We start from the raw sequence: 27,288 nt of genomic DNA on the forward strand, positions 1-27,288 counted from the left end.
AGTCAATGGTAGTAGCATTTTCCTAAATGCACTGTTTGCATTTAGAAAAAGCATGGTACATGTGTTAAGGGAATAGCAAATTGTGATTCCATATTTGTAGTCGCTATTCTAGGTAATTTAAATTTTTGCGATTACCTAAAATTCCAACTACATGGCCTTTCATACATCTTGAAAGGCTATTTTATATTCAGAAACCAGTGAAATAACCTTTTCGCACAGTTTGCCAATGCACAATTGTTTGATACATGTGGCTCCGAGTTCTTTGTGCCCTGGGCATGTGCTTCCAGATTTTCAGTGCCCGGTCAGAAAATGGAGGCTGGGCGATCACCCAGGAGTGCACCTCTATCGAAAGAAAGGTGGTAACCCCTGCCCACAGAATAGTACGTAGCAAACCTTTTAAACCTCCAGGTTGCACTTGAGATCTGATACTTTCCACATGCTTCTGATGTTTCTGTGCTCTGTTCCAATGCCTGCAAGGAGGTAGTGATTATTGTGTGGGTATTCATAACTGCCAAATGGCCCACATCAGACGTTCCAATTTCAGCTAGATCCAGCTTTTTAAACTATGATTATGTGGCATTCTGGGATTTGTAATTGTGTGTTTAATATTGCCTTTGGAAGCTCAACCACCCCAGAATGCCAAGTCTTGGTGACTAAAAAGTGTGGACTGGGGCTTCGGCTCTCCCTTACGTCATTGTGCAACCTGCTATGAATAGTGGTATTATTCTTTTTTAATATGTTGAAGGTGCTGAAGCCAGCTTTCACCACTCTCTCACCAATATGGTGCCAGCAAAAAACATGCTAAAAAAGTAAATAAGATTTTATTTTGTCCGGGTTCTGAGCAATGTAAAGAAAAAAAGGCATCGCTGCACCAAGCAAACAAACAAGATTACCAAAAGGAAAAAGAAACAATGAGGCTCATTACGATGGTGGAGGGTCCACCATGCTCAGCCGGTTGGTAGTGGGCCCTCTGCCATCGTACTGCTGTTTTGCCCCGCCATATTATGTTGGCGGTTGGAATCGTTCGTTAAGCGTGGCGGTCGTAAGGACCGCCCGCCATGACAGTCTGTCCTTTTCCAACCACCTGTTGGAACAAAAACATTAGCTAACATTGCGGCGGTGCCTTGCAGGTACCGTCGTAGGGATTATGATATCCTTTTCCTCTGTTCGTTTTGCAGCGGACAACCCACTGCAATATGAATGGCCTAAAACAGATTTGGGGGACCGTAGTGGGCCCCCTCAATCCCAGGTGCAGCGACATTCACCCTGGGGGCACCTATGGTGGCCCCTACATATCCCTGCCCCATGTGGCAGGCACCGCAGGGTGCCTGCCACGTGGTGCAGGGAAGTGACTGCACCCTCTATTTTGCATTGTGGCGGGGGCTGCTGACCGCATCCCTGCCACAATGCAAAATATAGGTAATGCGACCGCTGTGGTGGCGGTCGCATCATGATTAGGACTGTGGGGAGGCCGCCTCATAGGCGGCCGGTCCCAAATCCGTATCAATGGTGGACGGACTAAAGTCCGTCCGCCATCATAATGAGGCCCAATATTTTCAGTGAACTTCTCAAGCATCAAGAAACATGCATAGATTAACAAGACCTTCTTTACTGCTACTTCCAAAGCCACATTGTGTTTGCCCTCAGGAAGACAACAAAAATCACATATTCTCTATCAGATCATTTTCTTTCGATGGCATTTCTGCTTGTGGGTGTGTAGGAAAATTTCTGTTTATCAGAGTTTACATAGTTACACTTTTGTTGGCTAATACCTTCCCTGTGGGATTTCAGCAGGGTTTTATGGGTTTAACCTGAGAATGAGAAAGATATCCAAGAATAAAAACTAGATGATAAAAGTTTAAAACAGTTTGGGGAAATCTCTCAGAAAACCATAAAGAAGTATTAAAAAAACAATGCTTTCTGTACCTGATAAATGGCTTCATCGCATGCGCTCTGGAGACCGAGGTTCACCATGGTGTTCTGTAGAGTGCGGCCCATGTAGAACTCCAGGGACAAGTAATAAATCCGCTATTAAACAAAATGTAAATGAGATTTAGAAAAAGAAGTCCTTTGATTACTGTATCTATATATATATATATATATATATATATATATATTCAATGTGTTGTTGGTCACCATTCCCATTAGAACTCAATACAATAGAAAGCTAAGCTGTCCTAAAGTACACATCCGAGTGTAGACAATTGATAAACTCAGCGACTAATACGTGAGCAGAATATTAAAAACAGAAACAAATCAACATAAGCAAGCAAATACATAGTGACCAGAGCAAACCACCTTTACGCCGATGTATAAAGACTGGCTACTATGACTACCACTCAAGACTATTCAGTTTGTATAAGCAGTTGTAACATCAGTTCAGTGCGAACGGATCGAGACCTTCACAAGCACCGTTCTCATATATGCTAATCAAGCCTGCAGAGCATTCGAACCCCTACTAAGGTTTGCAAAACATTGAAAAAAACAAATGCTCTTAAACAAGAAAACTAAGAACTGAACTTACTGAAAGGAAATAACTTATGCACGCAAGGAGGAACTCAGACACCCATCATGCACCATGTATTGCTCACAAGCTAACGCCAACAGAGGGCGTGCATGAAGAATAAAAAGAGCGGAAATGTTTCCCCATGTGATGCCTCAGTGTGTTTTCTCAAGAGCGGCCCATGAAGAAGAGGCGTAGGACCTCGAAACGCGTTGGCCAAGCAACAATCAGCTCGAGTGCGTGCAGGCTGCATTTCCACTGCCGGATGGCGGAGCACGGTCGTGTTCCCTCTCAAAGCTGGGGCAATTGGTATAACTAATATATATATATATATATATATATATATATATATATATATATATATATATATATTCAATGTGTTGTTGGTCACCATTCCCATTAGAACTCAATACAATAGAAAGCTAAGCTGTCCTAAAGTACACATCCGAGTGTAGACAATTGATAAACTCAGCGACTAATACGTGAGCAGAATATTAAAAACAGAAACAAATCAACATAAGCAAGCAAATACATAGTGACCAGAGCAAACCACCTTTACGCCGATGTATAAAGACTGGCTACTATGACTACCACTCAAGACTATTCAGTTTGTATAAGCAGTTGTAACATCAGTTCAGTGCTCAAAGTCTAGATCGAACATCCCTAGAACATCAGGTAACTATGCAAGTTTATTACAAAAGTTATACGGGGTCTTTGCATCTGGTATCAAGTGTATTCCCTTTAAATATCGAGCTCCACAATTGGGAAAATTGAGTGCCGTATTTGTTTAGCGTATCTTAAATCTTCAAACTTATATTCATCCAACAACAGTAGTTTTCAATACTCGAAGATTTCAGCAAGGCTGAGAGAAAGGCAGTGCCATTCTATAATGGCCTACAAAGATAGTTAGATAATGGAGAAACTAGCTACATTCCCTCAACAACAGTCATGAAACCCACCTAGTACAGGAAAGACATTCTGAAAACAAAATGCCAACCCTAAAGTTCCCCTTCTGTGAAATATTTGAGCATAGCAGGATTACTTCATGTGCCCTTAATGAGCACCCCAAGTGGAATGCTGAAACTGGCAAAGCCAGTCAGAGAGCTTAGAATGCAGACACTAATTGCTGAAGTGAAGAAGCAGAGATGCCCATGTGTTGAGTTCAGGTCTGGGGATATGTGTTAGTAGCCCACAAGCTGTAGAGTGCTTCCAGCTTTTAATTGGCCTTCCCCTCTAGCCAAGGTATCCTTTTTAATGTCCAGAGTAGTGGGTTATGAAGCCTAATAATGTTTCCTCTTGATGCAGTGGCATAGGAAAGGGGGAGCGGTGGGAGAGGGCCGCCCCATTTTGTCAAACCGGCGGTGACAAGAAATTTTCCACAGTGGGGACCACCTGATCTTGCTAGCCACTGTCTTGCTGAGGTTGTATTTTCTTTTGATATAGATCTTGCAAAATATCTGAAAAGCACTCAAGTATGCTCCAATAGAACATAATAATCCAGGTTTTAACTGTTAACTTGAAGTTATAAAATTCCAATTTCAGTCCCATTTTATCAGTTCAAGGATTCCCATCTACTCAAACGTATTTACTCATGAGGAATGTTTTTCCTCTGGTTAGCTGAGTCGCAGAGATTCTGAAACTTCAATCTCTGAACTGAGCACTAGGGGTATTTACTCCACCCCCATCATAAAATAGCTTTTAGTCCACTTCTGTAACCAGGACCTCTAGACCTTTCTTTATATACTCTCTGGTTACTCTTTAAAACTTTCAGCTTTAAGCTGCTCATTATAGTGATTTGGTAATTTCAACTGTATCAGTATAATATGGTAATCATTTCTACAAAATGGAATAAAAAGATGTTTTAAACAAATGTACTGATATCTAATATTATTTGAACACAGTAAATAAAACTGTTAAAAAATGTGTGTGGGTTAGCTTTTTTTTTAGTAAAACTTCAAAAGGGTGCGAGTTTTGCTAAGGCCCTGTAAATGGAGTAAAACATTATTAAACCGTTTAGAGCTTAATTTAAAAAAACGTGTTTCATTCATTCATAGTGCACACTAGGATGGAGAGTGAACACAAAGCAAGAGACGCTTATTACAATAGGATTAAGACACTTTTGGAAAATGGGTGCTTATTGGCAGATGGTCTTTAATATGGATAAGTGCATGCTGATGCCATTAGGACCTAATAATGCAGAGACAACATAACGGTAAATAGAAGAGGGTGGATTATTCAGCGTGCTTGCCAGATAAAGGCATATAATAGTGTTTTGTGTCACTAACGCGCTAATATTAGTATGAAAAGGAGGCACAGAATATTTGTGATTACATCGTATACGAGGAGTTATTACCTTATTAGGAACCTTATCTTTCACAGAACAGAGAGATCCTATAGGAGTCCATTAAGGCCAGTGATGTTACCAATGGTACTATGGGCCTTGAAGGAATCAAGTATAATGTTCCGGGTACACTGATTGGTTAAAAAAACACAGACAGCCATGCTTGGAGCAGAGTGGACCAGTCATACCGCTGGGCCTCTCACACTACTGCACAAGCTTCCGGTCTGGTAGCCATGCTGTTGGGAAAAGCAGTTTAAATACATGCTTCAATGATGGCTGTAAGACTGTTGTAGACGCAAAGCAGTTGGTGGGAGGGAGGTGGATGCCATTTTATTTGGTTTACTTATTTCATTGTAACACCAAAAGTACTTCTGACACCGTGAAAACCCTTCATGCAACTGTCAGTGTTAAGCGATCTCAAAGACAAGCATCACATTATGTAAATTGGTGCTAACGCCTATTACAGAAGTGTGCAATCTGTCCGCGCCGGTAGGCCAACAGTAGAGCAAGGCCACATTTACATGGTGGTGTTTCCCAAGCAAATGTAGACTCACTCCCTTTCATTGCCACCACAAATCCGGTCAGCATTAAGGACGTGGAAGTGAGCACACTGCCAGGCCTGGGCGGAGTTCTGCTATGCGGACCTCCGCAAAGTGACACAAAAACTCCACTGTGCCCTGCGGAGTTTCGCAAGCGGCAGAATGAGGTAAGTCGCGCTGCTCGCACTCATCTTTAGCGCTGAATGTTAAAACACAAGAGGGCGCAGCTTCTTTCTGCAGCTCGAGTAGATGTTCTACTCGAGAGACAGCTTCCTCAGAGCGAGCGGCAGACTATCTCAACATGAGCAGTAGAGACCTGCGGTGACTGCCCGCATTCAGAAATTTCACCAGGTGGTGATCTAGAGTTGGATTTACCACGCTCGCTCTTGCCAACTTAACGTTGGTGAGCTACGAGAGAGGAAAAACTCCGCTCTGCGTCGCTATGTGGAGTTTTTCTGAACTTCGTGCTCTAAGCGGAGTGGTAAAAACTCTGCACACTCCACGTGCAGAGCGCTATTTACCGCCTAGGCCTACACACCACTCAGGAAAAGCCCAGCAATTTCATGGCCTAAATCTAAGCAGTGTGGTCAAGGTTCACCGGTGAGTCTGTGTGGTAAGGGTGAGCCCCAGAAGATCCCACTCGCAATCCACAAGGAGGCCACACCCAAGCATAGAGGATTACTTTCTGCAATTCCATTTCTGGCAGAGCATTGTAGCGTGGCCAAAAGAAACACTGTAAGCCAAGGAAGATTATATTTCCCATGTAATGAGGGCCTAGGGGTTATATGTATAGGAGATAAGCATTTTGGAGGTGTTCACAGACATTGCTAAAGAGTATTAGCAGTTATCTATACGAAAGACCACACTGTGGTCCCATTAAAACCAATCTAAGACTAACACGATGCAAATCTACTTTAATTAATTAATATGTAAGCTAAGTTGATAGCACACATATTGGCTATGAGGCTGAAATTGGAGACAGATCATGTCGCCTTAGGCCCCACTTGCTCAAGGAACCATGACTTGGGTGGCTAAAATAGTTCACATCAAATGCACTTGAGTGTTTGTGAGCCTTATAGGCAACTCTTTGACTATCCTGCATGGGTGTACCTAATTCAGCTACGCAGAAATGTTACGTTTGGACAACAATTGGTGAAACAGTCAAAACTGCTGAATTTATTACCCAGAGCAAGTGAATGTTTTTTTATGGGACACTGCCGGATACATTTTTATTCCATGAGGCTCAAGCGATGCACATGGAGATACAGACACAGAGTGACCGTGAGTGTATGGAGTCACAGGTTTCCCTGTACAATGATGACCGTCGAGGACCGACTTGACTACTTCCGTTGAATTTACTGATCAGTTTAGTGAAGAAATTTGATTTCAAATTAATACACGAAGTCAGAGCTCAGGCACCCAGATAACATGCTAAAGAAGTATACTAGCTCAAGGGATTCGACACAATCAAATTTTAGGCATAGAAATTAACAAGAGAAAAGATGGCGACCGCAAACACAACTTTTACGTTGTTCTGGAACAAATCACATTGCAAGCAGATACATTCAGAGGTACTCGACTTCCCAAACTGATTATGCTGTCTACATTGCGCTACTGTTTTGTAAATGTCCTTTTTTACCTCTCACAAAGCTTTTCTCGAAAAGCAAACTGCTCCTTATCAAATTAGTCTGAGAGGGTGGACGGGCTAAGGTAGCTCTTAGCATTCTAACTAGATCCACACGGGTGTGGTGATAGACATGAAAATGCATTATCCGGCCAGGCAGTTTCAATCTGTGCTGGACTGCATGGATGAGGCTCATTTTTGTAATAAATATATAATCCGAAGGAGGCCTCAATCCTTGTCTAAACGGCAGTCTCTAATGTCTTTATTTTAGGTGGCTGACTTGTGACGTCCTAGTCACCTGTAATAAAGAATTGATAGAGCCGCTCAACTGTAATAACTTATTAAAGTTGAGTTCTTACGTCACAATTCCGGCTTCCAGTCAGAAGCTGAAGGGAAAGGAAGGTCCAGGAGCACAATTAAAACCGTACATTAAACAATGAAAACAAAACCTGGCGTTTCCTAATTCTGCTTTGTTTCTATAGATGAACAATGATAAGCGGAAGGAGATTATTATGGCAACGTGTTTATTTTTTCTACACTTTAGGCAATTATAAGAAAGTTAAACTCTCTCAGCATTTAAAACAAATCTAACTTACATTAAACATATTCTAATATATTTTTGCAACAAATACATTATTTTAACCATGTTTAATTTTGTGTCTCATTGGAACCAAGCTATGCCTAGCTGATGAGCCCATAACCAGGGTGAAACCAGTCCCGGGTTGATTGTGTTCCATTCAGGACTTATCTGGTCCTATTGCAGCAGGGTCAAGATTGATTTGCATATAATTGGGCCCAAACTGAGATGACATTGTGTGCAAAAAAACGATGGATTGGGATGCGGCCGAGTTACTACCAGTGGCTGAGATTATTTCAAGCATTCCATTCATGACTTTTTGTATACTTCAGTGTGTCACCATTGGAGGATGCTACCGTACGGGGGTGGTGGGGCGTGGAGGGGAGGTGCGGATGAAAAAAAAAAGTTCTTACCTGGGTAGGGCTGGCAACCGCCTCTCCTCCGTCCTCTTGTTCTTTTCCTGTAAGTGGCGTAACACAAAATGATAGGCCCCCCTGCAGAACGTCATAAGAGGCCCCTGAGTCTCCTATACCTCACAGATATTCATTGACCTTGTCCTCAATGGAGACCTCCTGAAGGTTTGGGGGGGGAGTGCATGGATGAGTGTCACACTGCGCCACAGGGGCTGCAGGGACTTGTGTTACCCTCCTGGATTGATTGGGAGGAAGGCAGTAATGCTGCCATTTTTCTCACTGAAGTAAGCACTGGGACGAGTTCGGAAGAATCGGAGTAATATATATTACTGTAAAGTTGTCAAGTCAATAATTAAAATCAGAACAACTAAATAGGATGTAATGAAAGAGATATACATCGAGGTAGACCGTACACATATATAAAATAAGATAACAAGCTTGTGCCATCAGATAGTATAACTGTTAGTACAAAAATAGTTCCCTTTCATGGCATTGAGAGTGTGCATCCCTGTTCTGAGTTTGTAAGAGCAAACCTGAATCATTTTGAACCCCCTCAGCACACACAACGATCATATGTGTGATCTGGAGGTATTTTTGTGACAAGGACTAAGACCCAGAAGATGGCTCTGTGGTCTGGAAAAGGACACAATGTGCACATTCCTAGTATGACAACCATGAGCTCCCTGTGCTGCAGGGAAATGGCAGTGATGACAATAATACTGTATAAATTGGTAAGGCAGGATGTCTTACCAGCCTGTGCATGAGAGAGTCGTCTACTGCAACTTGTTTGTTAATTGGACAGTAATCAACTGAAACTGGGGCCTTTACCCCTCTACGTGGAACATGGATGTTCTACATATGCACTTTTATGGATGTACAGAGGATGTGAGTATGCAGCTTGTGTGATATATGTGTCAGTAGTCACTAGATTAATTTTGTGTTTCCTACATACAAGTGGTACATGAGATGGTGGGCTAGAGAGAACCCAGGCAACAGGTGTGAACTGCTATTTTAGGACATGATCCTTTGTAGTTAGTCTGTGTCTAGGGTGTGGTGGACAGAAGACAGATGGCATATTTGAAGCTAGGGAGTTTGCGTCTATCCTTTCCTGGCGGGCTGTTCTCTGGAAAGGTTAACCCTCAACAGGTTAACAGGTAGTTGAGTGGGAGAACCTCACTTGTTTTAGTAAAATTGTTTGGGGTTCTCCTTCCTGGAGATTCGCAGTGTCCTTCCTAGTTTCTGCTGGCACCTTTAACATGAACACGGCTGGACCACTCTGACGAAAACAGCAAAAGAGCATAACTGACAAGAAACAATCACAGAGTTGACTGTTTGAACATGCAGCTACTGTCAATAACTTTAGAGTAACGATGGTGCAGAAACCTCCAGCCAGTCTGCCACGAGTTCTCCTCCTGAACCTCAACGCTCCACACCAATTTCCACCAAGAAATGTTGGTGCTCCCAGTGTGGGTTATCTTCCGCCAAGTCCATTTGCCAGGTTCAGGCCCAGAACCAGAGAAACTTTGACAAGACGCCATGCAGGGCAATCTTAATCTTGTGTTGCCTGAGAGAATTTACCCATAGAGGCATTCGAGGTGCCCTTGCAGAAGGAAGCCTCTACTCAGAAGGAGAGGGCCATGAAGGTGAGAAGAGCTGAAGATGCCCACTGCTGCACCAGGGAAGGAGCTGCTTTGTGAATGAACATAAGCATTTTATACTGTGATACGTGCATAAGAAAGTATTTTTAAGGGTCTGAATTATTGCAGGAATCCTCTAAACATAGAGATAAATTCCCAGGTCTGAATTATTGCAGGAAATCCTCTAAACATAGAGAATAATTCACACCATGCACAAGAGATGGTAACTTTAAATTAGTCTTAACTTTACTTTTAAAGGACCCAGCCAGTGAATGATGCCACAGTACATCTCAAAACCCCAACAGACTCCATCAAAGCAACAAACTATAATATTTATTGTGATTGCGAGGAGTCAAGGAAAGGGTAAAAATGGCTGCTTTTCTACCTTCATAAAGCAACAATAGAAGAGCTTTGTTCATCTGTTAGATCTAATTAAAATAAAGATTATTGCAAATAAACTACCCTTAGTTTTATGTGATTAGGAGCTCTATAACATGATGAAATACAAGCCAACACCTTCCTCTTTAATAAGTACTGAAATGCAGCTCCGGCTTTTAACAAAGCAAGTTTTGGCCACAAAAAACTGGATTTGGGGGACCAAATTCCAGTCTGAGATGGCTTGGTGTACTGCTTGTAGCAGGGAAAAAAATATTTACAAAGTGAAGTTGTGCTAAATTAAATCACTGGGTAGCGTGACCTTGAAATGCATCACAGGAGTAAACAAGCATTGGCCGCTAGGCTTATGGCAATTCTTTTTTTGTTTTGTCATGATTTTTGCAAAACTTGAATGCTTAGGAATATGCAAGGCCCTGATCAATCTAAAAAAAGTATCTGCTACAGGCAAAAAAATGTATTGGCATAAAAAAGAACACATTTCCACAGTACTCTATGGCAGTGAAGATATCTACTTTGTGTGTGGATGTGTTCCTTGTGAAATGGCGGCATGCTGTAACTCTAGGGAAGTCAGCCAATGGCTGGAATGGACTGATATATTGCCCTTTAATGTATGCTGGAATGGGTGGAGGAAAAAGGTGAATGACAGCAGCAACAGACTAATGGATGAAGTTTGGCTGAAACTTCTATAAGTAACTATGTTATATACATAATTTCAGTAAAATCAAATGTTCTTAGCTAACACAGACCTAAAAATGTCTATCAGTCTGGCATTTGCTAAAAGACTCTTACCTTTAAGAAAGAAAGAACGAAAGAAACTAGGAAAGAGGGAATCAAAGAATAAAGGTCAGAAAGAAGAAAAGAAAGAAAGAAAAAAGGCAAGAAGGAAGGATGGCTAGGTAAAGACGCAACACAGAAGGGTAGCAAGGAAAAAGGCAGGCAAAGAGGAAGGAAAGAAAAGGGAGGAAGGAAAGAAAGAAAGAGCAAAAGAGAGAAGTTAATGAAGAGAGAAGGGCTGATAGAAGGGCATAGAGATGGATAGAAGGATAAAAAGGATAGAAAGAAGAAAAACAAAGGAGAAAAAAGATGGAAAGAAACAAAAAAAGAAAAAGGAGAGAAAGCAAAAAAAGAGAGAAAGAGAGAGATAAGAGAAAAAGAAAGGAAATGAAAATGTTGCCTAATAAAAATTAATGTGTTCTCACGTAACGCAACTGGTGCTATGTAAAGCGCTCTAATACCCGATACCGGGTCAAGTTTGCGCTATATAAAACTCTAAAAAAAAAGAGAGAAGGGCACAAGGGTAGAAAGAAGTAAAACGAAGGAGAAAGAAGGATAGAAAGAAAAAAGAAGGATCAAAAGAGAAAGAAAGAATGAATAAAGGATTGAAAGAAGAAAGTGAGAAAGAGAAAGAAAGAAAAAGAAAGAAGGAAAAAAGAGGAGGAAGAAGAAAGAAAAAAGCGAAAGAAGGCAAGAGAATGAAAAATTGAAAGAGAGAAGGAGAGAAAAAGAAAGAAGAAAATGAAGAAAATGTAAACAAAGCTAAGCTGGGTAAATGTGTCGGCCTGAAGGCTCTTCAACAACATATTAAGTCAGTCCATTGTCTCATCCGAACTTACAAAGCGGGTCACATTGTGTTAAAATCCTCCATAAGTGACATAAAGGCTCCAAGATAACCTCACGTTTTGCTCCAAATGCGAATAGTTATGACTCTGATAGTGCACTTGATTCTGTTGCCCAGACCCCAGTGCCTGTAACCCTCTCCAAAAACTGATATGTTCGACTTGTTAATCCCAGATTGCCAAAAGCGTTACCCCTTATAAGTCCCTAGTATATGGTTCCAGGGGTACTCAGGGCATTGCTGATGAAGGAGCACCTAGGGCAGCAGCACAGTTTTGTGCCACCATGGGTGACCCAGGCAAACTACTGACAGCAGGCTTGCCAGTGCAGACTGCAGGAGCACTGCAAACTGCTTGAATTCGACTGTGCCCAAACCCTGTGTGGCACAGTCACCTACACTGACTTTAATGTCTATAAGGCACCCCTGAGGTAGGCTTCCTCAGCCCAGGAAGCAGGGTACATTATATTAAGGGTGTGGACATATAAGTGTAATCCTATATGTCCATATAGTAGAGTTCCAATTGTCAACTACTGTATGTGCTAGCGGTCCATAGGATAACATGGGCTGCCAACCAGGCACTCTTTAAGATTGGCAGCTTCATTATGGTACCACTAAAATAAGTAATGGTTGGTATCAAATAATGTGCCATCTCACCCGTGACAAGATTCTCATGCCCTCAGTGACATGCCATGCACCCAGAGGGCACCTTAGAGGGTACCCCTTGGTTGTCCCCGGCTTTTCTGTGTCGGGATCTAGCTGATGCGCCTGCCTCGCCGGTAAATTATGGCCGGAAGAAATAGGGACTAAAAGTCCCAGAAGGCTTAGGAGCAAGGAGGAGATTATTTAGGTAACACGCGCGCGTAATTTTGTGACTTTGAAGTTTAAGCGGTTCGCGAGGAAGACGCAGACTTGGAGATTCCAGCCGTTCGTTCAACGCTGTTCAAGGGAGCGAGGATCCGCTCATGTGCAGAGAAAGCGAGGTTGAAGGAAAGGCGGCAGCAGGTAAGAGAGAAGAGCGGCTGCTCTTTCTCTCGAGACGTGGTATTCTCAGCGCTAAAAGCGGAATTGTTTGGACTGCTTCGTGCATTCAACGGAGGGTCCGGGAGCATTAAAGATTGTTATTGTTTGCCCATATCGGGAATGGCCACAGAAGAAGCGTGTTGATCTCCCGGAGAGGAGGAGCGCTTCTGGATTAGGGTTCAACTGGTCCTTCTGTCTCATGGAATGCATGTTGATCCCCACAGAGGAGGAGCGCCAACATTGGGTTAGTTAACAGACGTTTTTGTTCCACTGTGGATAACTAAATACTCTGGCGGTGCCTACTGAGAAGTTCCACAGTGGGAATTTAAGTACACTGGATAGTGACTGAGAAGAAACCAATTGCTCTGAACTTGTATTTACAAGATAGGATAAAGAAGGGAACATTTTTGCCTACACTGATGATGTAATCAGGGAGTAAGCTGTGCAGGGTATAGCTTAAATCGCTAGGTGTGATTCAGTTCTGGTGGCTGTTTTGTTTGGCAGAGGATCTGCAGAAAGGTACACTTCTTTTTAGCGAGATCTATTGAGAGTAGCTCTTGGTGGAGTGAGAGGTGTGTGTAATCTGTCTGCTTGTGTTTTACAGATCCTTTGTACCAGCTGTCCCTTCCCGTCCTTTGTCCCCTGCTCGATCCGACCTGAACTCAGTGTAATTCAGATAGAGTTCGGAACGATCGGGAAGCGGAACCCTTATAGCATCACATCGACCCTGAGGAGCCAGAGGAGCACAACATTCTGTGCTCTAGCTGACCAACCTGTACATTCCTGTGCCTACTGCCACCAAGACAAGATTGTGATCTCATGCCAGGCAGTGTGATCAATACCATGAGTCAGAAACAAAAGGCTAGGCAGGAAGGAAGTCCCACCTCTCTCCTCCCCCGGTGGCTAATGAATTGGCAAATCATAGCAATGAGTTTCAAAGGCTACACTGTCTCTGATATGCCTATAGGCTCTGCCCCTGAGTAAGACACAGCCCTCCACTTGCGCCTAGGTGCACTTTTACCCGGGCAAGTTGCAGAATTAGCTAGCAGGAGGTGAACACCCCAGGAAGGCTGGCCACTCCTCTAGGGTGAGCAGCCTGGTCTCTACACCTTAAATGTAATTCTGCCATCTTCAGGAGGGCAGAAATAGTGGGTTTGGGGTATAAAAGGTGACCTAAACCCACCAGCGGATGTGGTCATCTCAAGGGTGGAATAGCTTCAAGGACTAGCTGCTCATTGGCTACTTTTTCCCACACTGCTAACTCCCCTAAATCTAGGCCTTAAGGGACTACCCCTGACACCAGAACCTCCGATCTGAACAACTTACTTCAAAGAATGACCAAGAAGAGAGCGGTGTCGCCGACAACATATGTTTGCTCAACAACACAAAGCAAAAGAGCAATACATTGTCCCTGAGGAAACAGACTTGGAACCAAGTAAATGATCCTGAAGAGAGGGACCCTTGTTTAAGCCAGAAGCACCATCAGCGTCCCCTGGAGTAGTGGCACAAGTCTCCTGCAAACTGCAGGTAAAAACACTCACCAGAACTAAAGAATCACTAGCCATCAGGCCCTCTGAGGGATCACCCAAATCCAGGTGGTCCTGTGCACTGTGTGAGGTGCAGTCTCATTGGGGAACGTCCTTTACAATGGAACTTTTACAACGAAGTACCGCTACGACGCAGGTTTAACAACGAAAGTCATTACAACGACTTTCGCTGGAGGGCGCTCTAGGATAGGCAATAGTTTAATTTACTATCCAACACCTTCCCTACTATCCACGGGGACTGGAGTTGGAATAGTAAATTAAACTATTCACTATCCAGCGCCCCACAACGCAAGTCGTTGTAACGACTTGCGTTGTTAAACCTGCGTCGTAAAGGTACGCGTTGTAACGGTACACGCTGTACCGTCATACATCCGTCTCATCTGCCCAAAGTTTCAGGCCAGTACTTTACTCCCCCGGACCCAGTGAAGTTCTCAAAGCTTTTCGTTGTGCTCACCACTGCCAAGGCTTGTTGGTTACCAATCCGGTAACTGACCCCCACACTGGATGCTGTACCTACAAGGAACACCGTGCAACCATCATCTGCCATCAGCAGCTGTGTACCTGTTGTGTTTTTGCATTTTGTTTCCTGGTAAGTGGTAAACACAGCACCACTTGCGCCGCCCGTTCAAGCACCAAGGACAGTCAGAACAACTCTGCACCAGGACTTCACAGGCTAGGCAAATTGATCTGACCGTTGTGGCCTGCTCCTAGGGCCCGCATGACCTTAAGGGTTTCAAGTAACTCAACCTGCCAAGTTGTCTATGTATTTTACTGTGCTTATTTAATATTGCTTCAAAAATCTATTACTCCCGTTAAATGTATGCTATTCTGTTCGTGTTGGTGTCTAAATGAAGATACAAATACACTCTATTTTTATAAATTGGCGTCGGATCTCTCATGAGTTGTGTCAGTTACTTATTGTCCATGTTGGTATTCTGAAATGCTTAACACATGTTCCTCTAGTAAAGCCTGAATGCCATTTGCCACTCCACCATGTCTTTGCTAAGGAATTATTAGTATGAATCCAAGGACTATATTTGGGGTATTGTGATAATATTACATGGCAAGGCCACCCAGTCATACCACACAATATTCCACTTTCCTAAACATTAAGAATAATTTTAAACAATTTTTCTGTTCTTTAAAACAACTATCACACTTTATCTCAGGTAGAAACTAAGAGGCAGTTGTGATGCAGTGACTGACACAAGCAATTTGTAGGACACCTTGTTAGTTAAAAGACTGGCTCCCCTCCTTGAGCTATGACACTTACAAGCTGTTTTAACGAACCTCAAATAATCCTCAATTTACACTGGAACCTCAGACTACAATTCCTCAAAACAAATAGCAGTTAGCATGTTTAAGATGTTAAACACATCAGGACCCATTGTTAGGCAAATTCAAAGTACTACATTCCAAACAGGTATCGTGCGCCCATGGCGATCCTGTTTATCCTTGTTAAATGCAGTTATAGCAATGATTGTGCCCTAGAGACAAGTTCACCTGCTCACCAGTTCCAGTCCGTCCTCACAGGAACTGGTTCCACAAGGCATGTCAGCAATCACTCTTTTTCCACTTTGTGTGTTGACATGTATACATAGAGATGTAATGGCAATCATATGAGTAGACAACAGGCCTGAGGCATGCCTCAGGATGGAATTGCTCCTGTGTACTGGTGCTATTTGTATAAAGAAAAGACCACTATTAATTCCAGTATTGTTATTTTCCATTAACAGTTGGAACTTTCTGAACTTTACCCAACATCCATCAAAGAAAGAGAACGTTGAGAAATCCAACTCCACAAAATGTGTACTAAGCCATATCATTTTGCGATTTTCTCTCTGGGGAAATCCAGGTCTAGACAAAAAAATATATATAGCATCAATGTCCTTACTGGTTAAACTAGTTAGAACTGGGTGGAGGCCAAACATTTGAAAACTTTCTCTCTGTTTAATATATTGTGTGGTTTCCTGGAATCATATTCACATCGGAAAATCGAGGAGGTATCATTTTCAACCTGAATAGAACTCAGGAGTCTTTCTTGGTCCTTCATGGAGGAACAATAACGTATTAGACACTCTTGAATTAAGTTTTAAGAAAATATTTTACTAGTTTGGTCTTTTGCAGTGCAGGATTGCAACAGTCTAGCTAATTTGAAGTGGGTTCATTGATCCCTGGCACACACTCAGTTTCAGTCTCTCTGCCCACTTTGGGCTCTGAAACAGTTACATTTATTTTGTGTTATTGGTCGTCTGCACAACAAGTAGGATTTCTGACACCAGGCCCATGGCCTATTCAAATGTGAATTTGCCAGATTTGCAGATTAATTCTGAGAACAGTACTACTTTATTTTAAAACCTCTATGAAGGAAAGATAAAATTCTATCAAGTGTGTTTTTTAACTTTTTTATTTGTTTAGACAAACTAAATATCCTGCAAATTAATTCAGCACTGTGAATTAGGGGAAATCATTTAGAGTTAAAACCCCTTTTCTGTAAAACAGGAGCATTGAAACTACAGACGTGTGGGTAAGTCACGTTAAAATATTCAGACTCCAAGAAAGATCTTTCTTGGAGGCTGAATATATATATATATATAGAATGCTGAGCAGACATTCATGTGCAATAATACTCTTATCTGCACTGACAACAGACAAGCTGCCGGCCTGACTAAAATCTCACGGCCGGTCACAGCAAGGTCACTAGACCAAAGGGTTATCAACTCGAACTTAGTCACGAGAGGACGGCATTCCAATCCTTTTTCAGCAGCTAAAGAATTACGGGATAATAGGTCTCCTTACCACTTTAGGAGATGGTCACCGACCAGCTCTGCTTGTAATGCTAAGCAACTTTTGGAACGATCTATTCGTGACATTAAAACAGGGGGGGCGTTTGTAGCTCACTTATCCACAAGAGGTTTAGCAGAGGGTTTGGCCATTCCCAGAGGGCAGAGGATCCAAACGAAGGTTGTCCATAAAACTAAGGTCTGACACAAAATCTTTAAGAGCACAAGGGTAATTCCACCTAATGTAAATCTACTTTGAACAGTCAAGGTAACAATTTAGAATACTTATGTCTCATTAGCTCCTTCAGAAAAAGCTGCAGCATGGAGAAGCCAGCATTATTTCATGAACGCTTTAGCTGCCAATGACTATGACATGCATGTACTGCAATTTCAACACATTACATGAAAGGGACACAGAGGTTGAGTCATGGCAGTGGCTGGCTTTTTTCTTTTACTTTCACATGCGTTTGGGTCGCCCCGCACTTTGCCCTGGACTTGGCAGGCGGTTAGTCCAGAGTTGCTTGAAGACTGAAAAGTGAGTGTTTATGAGCACATGTCAGTTTTTAATTCAAAAAGATATTCACTTACAAGATGTAAAATATTTTGTGCCTTAATACTATTAGGAATTGGTTAACAAAACTATTTTCGGATGTTAACAAACGACTCCGTTAATGTCCAACACCTGTCCATTTAAGGATACCGGTAAGGCATAAATGGCTTTGGTACTGATTAACTGTACGTCACTACTGTATACACCTGCGCAGTAGTAAATCCCATACATGTGTTGAGAAGCAGAAGGTTTGCTTGGTGTGCAAACTAATCTCTGGCCACTCACTACCCTGGAAATTGTCACAGATTTACTCCAGGAAAGCACTGATATAGCTCCCTTTCTAGAGAGTGAAGGGTATAGGAACACCTCAAACTTTTCAGGAGTGCAGAGGATCGATATTTAAAAAGTGCAATTGATTAATCAAATATAACTCATGATGTGAAGGAGCATGCTGCTCAAGTCATCTATGCAAAATAAATCCAAATTAGTCATGAAAGATGTTTAATCTTAGATTTCAAAATAACAGTCACAAAATCAATATTTGAAAGGCAGGAAAACTCTACTTCCCATAAAACTTGGAGGAATTAGCAGTTCAAAGCCTTTTCTTCTCTGGAGCCAATTACTGTTCACCTTTTACTCTTTGTGGCCACATCTACCTATCGATGTTCCTCCTCTTTCTTTGCTGCTCTGCTCACTGGTAAATCCAGTTTCCTTTTGGGTCATGTTTCTTCTTGCAAAGAGTTTCACTAAAGGTTGTTTCTTGATGCGGGGCACAGTGGAGTGCGGGGTCATAGCTTGTGTGTAGAGGGTTTTTTCTTCGAGGTGTGGTGCTTCTTTATATTGTTCTTTCAATAGGAAAGGTGAGGAAGCCTTGCGTTTCTTACACCGAGTAGCAGAAAGCTATGGAGGTGGGTGTGGACAGGCTAAGCTGCTTTAACTTTTCCATAAGATGAAAACAATGGGTTCCATTCGTTCCAGGATTAGTCAAACAATGAAGACTTAGGGCCTGATTTTGGCGGACAGGTTACTCCGTCACAACGGTGACGAATATCCCATCCACCGAAATATAAATCCTATAATATCCTATAGGATTTATATTTCGGCAGACGGGATATCCACCACTGTTGTCATGGAGTAACCAGTTTGCAGAAATCTAAATCAGGCCCTTATTCTTTAAGGTGTTGTCCAGAAAACAGACACTTTTACTATGCTCCAGGCCATGTAAAAGAGTGCCAGAAGTAAAAGGTCTGGGTATTACAGGGAAATCCTTATTCGCAAAGGGTGAGATCTTCGCCATAAGACAGGGAACAATGATCAATATCGGGTTAGTTTGAGTCACAGCTTTCCCGGCAAGGGGGAATTTGTGTTGGTGCTTTGGCTTAGGACATACGAGGGCAAGAAGATTAACTGGCTCTCGAGTGGACTGGATTAGCTGCTTATTGGACTGTAGAGGATACAGCTTGGTTTCTGAAGCCAATTTTATTTCAAGCCAAACAACATGTTGGATTCATCGGTTTTAACAAGAATAATACTCGCCCTCTGTCCTTACATAACAATGGTTTTCTACGAAAGTGTGATTGTAAAGAAGATACAGAGGCAATGTTTATCCCACCCTTCATTCAGGAAAGACTACATTGATGGCTGAATTACTTATTATGATTTATTTTCCACGTTATTGCACTTTGAAATGATATTGCAAACATATTTGCTTTTTTTTTTTTTAGCTCAGTATTGGCTGAAAAGGATATGCCTCTGATGTAAAGGTAGACAACTGTTATATAGTGCACAGACACGAGTTAAGATAGATGTAACGAACTGGCGGTGGCATACCTGGGGGGGGGGGGGGGGCGGTCCGCCCCAGGCGGCACTAGGTTGGGGGTACAGTCGCGCCGACACGACTGTAAGCTTGCAGCTTGTCTTTCACTTTGGTATCATACCGTCGTTATTTTGTTTATTTAGCTCTCTTACCTGTGCTTGTCGTTATAGGAACTTGCTGCTCCTGCTTGCTAATGGAGCCTATCTGGGGTGGGGTGAAGCTGCTGTCATAGGCCCAGCAGGAGCAGGGTTAGCCTGCCCATGGAGAACCAGAACCACGATGCCTGCCTTCTGCTGTCTGTCTGCATCGTGCTCTGATCCTGCCTACCTTTGAGGCCAGAGGGCCAGCCTTGAAAGCACTATTGGCTCTGCAATGCGTACCACAGCGCAGGAGATGCAGCACTTGCCACGCAGACTGGCATCAGGTTTGTAGCCAAGTAAGAGGAACATAATTATTTTAAAAAGAAATCCCCGTACAATGCTTTTTTGAGGCATCTAAAACACGAGCAGTTTTCAATGCTCAAGAATCTTCAATACCTGAAAAAACACGAGAGGTGAGATTGTATTCTGTTCCAGTTCTTATGGGTAGATCATGTACATGGGATTTAATCAACGACGACACTTTAAAATCACTAATTACCCTCTGTCAATTTATAGATGTGTTTGGAGACAACCTTTGAATACCTACAATTGCATTTGCTACAGTCTGTTATAGAGAAAGCCCTCTATGCTCGACATTCTTCCAAACGTGGCTATGACTAGGGGTAAGAAAACATCATTATGTCGAGTGATTGGGAAGTTTCTTTTTTGTTAGCCATAAGTGCTCTTGTGAAGTACTCCTTGGATCATGGCTATGCATTGTGTGGTTTACAATGTGATTTGTGCTGTAATGTAGTTAAGCACCATGCAATGGTAACCATACATGGATACAGTATTGAATTAAAACAACATTTTATTATACGCATCTTTTATTTTTAAATAAATAATATACCTTACACATTATTCCTAGCCACAAAACGAAACTAGAACATAATTGTACGTCTATTCACCACATTTTAATGGAATAATGGGAGATATGTAAAATTAGGTTCCTGGCTCCGGTTTGTGCACAGGGAGAACTTCCAAGAGGTGCTTTATTTAAAAAAACAAAAAATACCTGTAAAACTGTGCTTTCATTTAATGACATAACAGAAGAAATTTAAAACGAAGTGTTAATTTCAATACACAATAAATATGAGGCTTAACTTTTCACTTTAAATGTATCCCATTAAAAAAAGCACCCCACCACTGCAGTGGCCATATATTTCTGCTGTAAATAGGGCCAATAGAGAACGGAGAACGGAAAACTGAGCATAGGCCAAGCGTAGGTCTGTGGCCCCTTCTTTCCATGAGCAAAGACTTGAAAATAATGCAAATAGTGAGACAAAATTCATACAAAAATATGATTGATTCGTTTAAAAAATCAATATGTTTATTTCTCCTACATGCAGAAGCATTTCACGTGAACATCAGATTACATCACTACATTGAGAGGCATTTTTAGAAGTAATAGCTTTGGAACATGAAAGGATGGACTATCACCATCCATGATAACAATGCTATATTAACGAACGAAGTGGCAAGTCGTGCACCATACATGTGGCATAAATTATTATCACATGGAGAAAATGTACAGTCTGGCAGGAGAGATTTTTGTACAGGGTTTTTGTACTGTGCACATTCTGAACTCAGGTATTTCAAGGTCCCGGCATGTGATAATGTGGAAAAAGGAGACATTATGTAATAAAATAATTGTATTGCTGCATTTATATAGTGCTTACTACCCTTATGTGGGGCACGGAAACACTACACGGTCAGCAAGTAAATCGATGTAGGATGTATGGTTGGAAAGAGGTTGTCTTTATTTTGTGATTCTATGTGGTAAATGTTTCCATGTTGTGCGTGATGACCACTGAGGTGCGGTTACCGAGTTATGAAACATAGTAGTGTGGTGGATGAGCAGGTGTGAGAGACAAATGTGTAGCTTATGGTTTTTAGTATGCTGGCAGCCGTAAACAGAACTGCAGCACTGCAGGCCTGTTTGATTTCTTATTACTGTAGTCTTCTTAGCTGGTTACTGCAGAGGTCAGGAGTACACAGTGTGTTGAAGCGGGAAGCCGGGACTAATACCAGGCTCTCTGGTTTTATATTGTGCCTTGCAGGCATTAAATGGATATTTCTTTATCCCTAGTCAGTAAAGCTGGGCGTGGGTAGGAAATAATGCACACATTACCCCCCTGACTGGAGCCCTTAGTTGCTTGCCTCACACCTCATTCAGTGAATCAGTGAGCATCTGTAGCCTGGCAGCTCGTGCTTAATTAACCCCTAGACACAAGACAAAGGCTGATTATGAAACATGTATGGTTTTTACCAGCTATCAAACGCCAAGGTTTGCTGCCTAACAGCGGAGCAGCCCCCTCTCCTGCTAGGGAATTGCTGCTGGGAACACCTGGATTTTAGTGTGGGGGATCCAAACAGCTGATTCAGGTGGAAGTAAGTGGTGGAAAAGAGCATCTGTCCAACTATATTTTAAAAGATGAATGAGTTTATTGTTCCCATATCCTTAAAAACCCAAGAACATGCTCATGTGAGGAGCTCTTCTAGGGTAACATCCTTTGTCCAGGTCATTACTTTATACAAATATCTGGTGTCAGGTGTCCTTATCTAAGTAGTTCAATGGAAGCATAACATCACTACAAATCCCAGACTGCATTAGGATGTTACAGAAAAATCCAGGCCTGGAAGCGGAGCCTGTAGTGGCCGGGAGTGAGCCAAACCATGGCAGGGACATGTTCTCAGCCTCTAAGTACAGGTAATTCAGAAGGTTAGGCCCTGATTATGAGCTTTGACCAAAATCTATGCAAACAGAAGTTCCTGACAGGACTGGGATTTTGATCTGTGAGATACATATTGCATCTCTGCTGTTTTCCCTTGACAGTTATTGGCAGGTCAAACTTGTGGAAATGTATTTGCCTGAAAAGGCCTTTATAAAAGAGAAAACGTGTTAAATTGTGCGAGTTAAATACTGATTCTGCACGTTATGCCTCCTTTCCAAGTGAAAAGCTGAGTCTATTCTATTTCTCACAACCACTAAACACCTCAATTGGGGTAAGTAAGTGTGTCTACTGGATGCAGTAAATACAGCATTCAAATCTCAGGTACTCAGGATCATGCACTTAGTAGAACTAGTTGTAGAAAAATCTGCAGCAGGAAACTGGCATAGACAAACTCTCTCAGTGTACACCTCTCAACTTAAGATTGGATTTCTGTGGCCCTCAGCCTCACTCCACACTTCGGAAGCCCAAGGGTGTGTCTGCACAATTATTTACTCGTATGAACTGACCATACCTGACCAACAGGAATACCTTGGGTGCCTTCATTGGTCAATTTCATCCCTGGTACAATGCAACAGTAAATGCAATTGCTTAGCTACCTCAGGCAAGTTTCTGTGTACTCTGTATATCCTCTCTCATGACGTATTACATGGACGATGATATGTGCAGACCCTAGCACCAAGTCCACACTCTACAAATATTAATCTTTGTGTCTTTGACGAGTTAAGTCCGTCCAACAAGAGGAACCTGGATAGAAAAGAGGAAGAGAGCTTGAGGCTGCTTGAAAGGAAGAGATAAGAGTGAGGGGTCTGGGCATGATGTGGCTCTGAGTACCAACTGCATCCCTTGCTTTCTTTGAAAAGTGAAAAACACAGAGGGAGTTAGTAAAAGGTATAACAGATGTGCCTTCCTACCTACTGTGAAGCCTTGGATCGTGTCCTGCATGTAACTTGCATGATCGAGGTAACTATTAGCTGCGATACTTCGTGTCTCTCGGACCTCTGCTCGCCGTCGTTTTACCCCAGCATCCCCCCCCGCTACCTGCCATGGGAGGCACTCTGAGGGATAGCCCCGGGCGCCAGAAGCTCTAGCTATGCCTCTGAGAACTGGGATGCTTATTTCCTGTAAACTGCTTACAGGGTCCCACTACCAGTGGACCAGGCTCTAGGCATTATGCATTTGGCTCCTCCTCATCTTCCTGATCGCTTAATCTACTGAATGGCTCTATTAGCCAAAGGAGAAAAACATTCTGATTCCCACTCCTAACATGCTGAAGATACATCTGACCATCTGTCAGGAGAGCCTTGTTACGTTTCTTCTATTAGTTCACTGTGTGTCCTGTGTTGTAACAAAACTTGAGGGGGACCCCCTGCAAAGTACACAGAGGGGGCCCTCCTCCCTGGCCCACCACCTAGCACTTTTGCTAAGGGGGCCCCCCACACTCCACGGGCTGCGGGGGGCTTATATTATGCTACGGTGTGGGTCATCTAATCCTAATCCTAGAGGACTGAGGTGTCTCGAAGTTCTCCACTGGAGATATGCCCACACTAATATCATCTAGCCAGTCCTTTAAGGATTCTCCTCCAGGCTATGGATGAGAGGATTTGGAGTCGCCAAGTGAAAAGTCATTGAGTGAGGATTGCTCGTGTTGGAGAAGGTGTTCCAAATAGCTGAGATCAACCTTCGGTTTACTCAAGTTCCTCTCAGGGGGCGGCCTGTTAAAACTGGTGGCAGTCTTTTTGGTTTTTTTCATTCTCTCCAGGATGCTGTCAGCTTCCCAGAACAATGAATGCTGTGCATGTCTTTTCCTGTCAACATAGTCCTTTTATTTGGATTTGACAATAGTTATCTCATTTACTGATATGCTCATGGTCCTTTAGCAGGGATGTGATCATGTGGGGAAGAAGTATTTAGACATATCGAAGAAACATCATTTCTGATGGACTCTTCCCTTTGGAACTGTGAGGAGTATTTCTGCAATCTCTAGGAACTACAAATACAAATGCAAGGATTAATGACATACAACTTGCCCTTCTTAACATAATCATGAAGTTTTTAGTAGCAACATTCACCTGAGGACCACAGGCGTGTTTTTTCTGTGCACTTCCATCCCCAAAAACATAGTTTGGGAATTTTGTAAATTCCTGCCAGATGAACAGAAGACCATTCCGCATTTTTAAAGTGACACATATACATACCTTAGTCAAATGTATAACTCCAATGTAACTGGATGAGAAACTATGAGTGGTTGATCTACATCTAGCTATACACAGTGGTGGTTCCTCTTTAGTGGTTCCAGGGCTAGGCCCTCTTAGTTTTCTGGCCGTTTTTTTAATTATACCAAGAGTGAATAAAACTATTTTATTTAGTCTTTGTATTAGAAAAAACTGCTGTCAAGCAAGAGCCTAAGACAGCTTGTGGCATTGTCTGATGGCTTGCACAGGCACATGAAAGCACCTGCACCAGCAATCAAAGAGATTATCCAGGATGGTGAAACCCCAGCCCTGCAAGCCTCAGTGCCTCACTGTCTGTGGCGTGCTAAAGCGTCACAGCTAAAGGGACCCATGGGTGCAGCAGGCTTAAGCCCTGCAGTGCCTGAGGCTACACGCCAATCAGCCTGTCATCCCACACTTTCGCAACTTGTCACAGAGTTGGGATGGGGTGGAGTAAAAGAGCAGAGACTGAAATCTCCAATCTGCAAAGGCACAGGCTCCAGGCTTCAGTGTCAGGTTCCAGTGCTGGAAGCAGAAAAGAACAGGAGGCAAAACAGAACCTCTGCAGGCAGAAAGGTAAGTAAAAAGACTTTTAAAAGTGTGCGTTTGGATGAGTGTGTGTGTCTGTGATAGAGCGTATGCATGTGTGAGCATGTCTGTGTGTTTTTTGGTGTATGTGAGTGATCGAGACAGCCAGTAACGGTGTGAGTCAGAGTTCGTGAGAATAAGTGATAGGAAGAGTGAGTACAAATGAGAACTAATTACCAGAGTGAGGGAGAATAACTGAGTGTAGTGGAGTGTTACTGTGTGTGAGACTGAGTAAGTCGGAGTAAGACTTAGTGAGCCACTGTTTGAGTGAGTCAGAGAATGAGTGAGATAGTGTGCATCAGAGTGAGCAAGAGTGGGAATGATTGAGTCAGAGTGTGTGTTCCTGAGTGAAAGTGAGTCAGTCTGGCTGAGAAGGAGTGACACTGACTAAGAATGAGTAAGACTAGGTGAGATCGTGTTAGACTGGGTATGGAGAAGTGAGAATGAGAGACAATGAGTGAGACTAAGAAGGAATGAGTGAGACTGAGTAAGTATTAGGAAGCCAGAGTGAGATTGAGTGAATCGGAATGAGTGGAACTGAGTAAAATCAGTGAGACTGAGTAAGATTGAGACAGGGAGAATGAGACTGAGTGATACTGAGTATAAATGAGTTACAGTGAGACTGAGTGATTTGGAATGAGTCAAACTGAGTGAATCAGTAAAATAGAGAGAGTCAGAGGAAGACAGAAGGCCTTACTCCGTCACAACGTTGACAGATATCCTATCTGCTGAAATAGAAATTCCATAGGATATTATGGGATTTATATTTCGGCGAAATATCCGTCACCATTGTGACGGAGTAACCCATCCGCCGAAATCTAAAACAGGCCTTGAATGAGAATGACTGAGCCACAGTGAGACTAAGTGTGGATGAGTGAAAATGATTGGCACTGAGTGAGAATGAGTGAGTCGGAGTGCAATTGAATGAAACAGATTAAGTAAAACTGAGTGAGATTAAGTCAGAATGAGTGAGATGAGTGGGTCAGAATCAGAATGAGTACAACTACTTAAGTCAGTGAGACCTATTAAAACTGAATGAGTCAAAGTACGTAAAAGTGAGTGCAAGTGCAAATGAGAGTAAGTGAGTGAGACTATGTGAGAGAGTAAGACTGAATGCAAGCGAGTGTGAGCGAAACCACCAAACCCTCCGAGAAGAAATCAGGCTCGATCATTATCTGAGTCAAGGATTACGCCCTACCACTTTTCAAACTCACCAGCTGCTACTGTCTATACATATTGAAATAGTTTAACACTGCAACTTTTGTTTGAAAAATATAAATAATTGAGGTTTAAGTGAAGTCCATTAATCTATACTTGGTTCATATGAATTTTTAACAAGCTGTTTGATTTCTCATATATAATTCAAGAGGAAACAAATCAATATCAAGCGGAATATTAGATTATTTCATCAATGCCAGCATAATCAAACAAACTGAAGAAGTTGACAGGAAACACAACAGACACACAAACTGCAAAATCCAGAAAAGACATAAAATCAAATTAGACTCACCACTACATACACCAAAGCCCAAGGTGCAAACTCAGTGAATCCTCAACACACACAGGGATTTATTAAGAATGGAAAACGCCTTTCATCAAATATTTCCTGATAAGGCATCCATTACTTTCAAAAAGGCCTTTCTCTCTGTCCAGTACTTAGCTACACATATACACTGCTCCTGTCAGGGTACCCAGCTCCAGAGGGAACCTAGAGTGTTTAACAATCAATACCATAAGGCATCATCGAGAGTCTAGAGAGCAGTGGAAGTCTTCAGTAACTAATCACTACATATGGAGAGATGACAACCTTCACGGTTCAAAGGATGAAGGTCTGCACATGGATTCATGCAGATGGCAGAGTTAGAGGATGTCCTTGACCAAGGAGTTGACGGTGGAAAACAACACCTTCCACACAGACGTTTTTGTGCAGATTATTATTCTGTCGCTCACAGTAGCAATGGTCACAATCTGCTGGTGCACACTTCAAGAAATAACAGCATGCACCCCTCTCAAAAATGTACCCAAGACCGACCATTACAGTCCTTCACTGAGGCTCTTGAATGCCTGTTTATTTTCTGCTAGTCCATCAGAGGGCCAAGTCTGGAGCCAGTGACAGGCCTCCACCTGTTCTTTGCCAATATTCTTTTCACAAGCAGGAGGTTCCCTTACCTAGGGTCACAGGTAGAGGTGACAATTGTTCAATAAAGAATTCAATATGTTCTTTGTCTAAACATTTTGTCTGATTTGTAGGAAA

The 27,288-nt window shown here is 42.4% G+C and overlaps 1 protein-coding gene across 1 annotated transcript in view; it reads right to left on the reverse strand.

The window, feature by feature from the left end:
- PYGB (glycogen phosphorylase B) overlaps positions 1-27,288 on the reverse strand; it is a 689,075-nt gene that overhangs the window by 528,271 nt on the left and 133,516 nt on the right. The window contains exon 2 of the mRNA XM_078649032.1: positions 1,927-2,028. Coding sequence (XP_078505158.1) covers positions 1,927-2,028 — 102 coding nt within the window. The remainder of the gene's footprint in view (positions 1-1,926; positions 2,029-27,288) is intronic.

The sequence above is a fragment of the Lissotriton helveticus genome, chromosome 6 (assembly GCF_964261635.1).
Source record: "Lissotriton helveticus chromosome 6, aLisHel1.1, whole genome shotgun sequence".
NCBI classification, from domain to species: domain Eukaryota; kingdom Metazoa; phylum Chordata; class Amphibia; order Caudata; family Salamandridae; genus Lissotriton; species Lissotriton helveticus.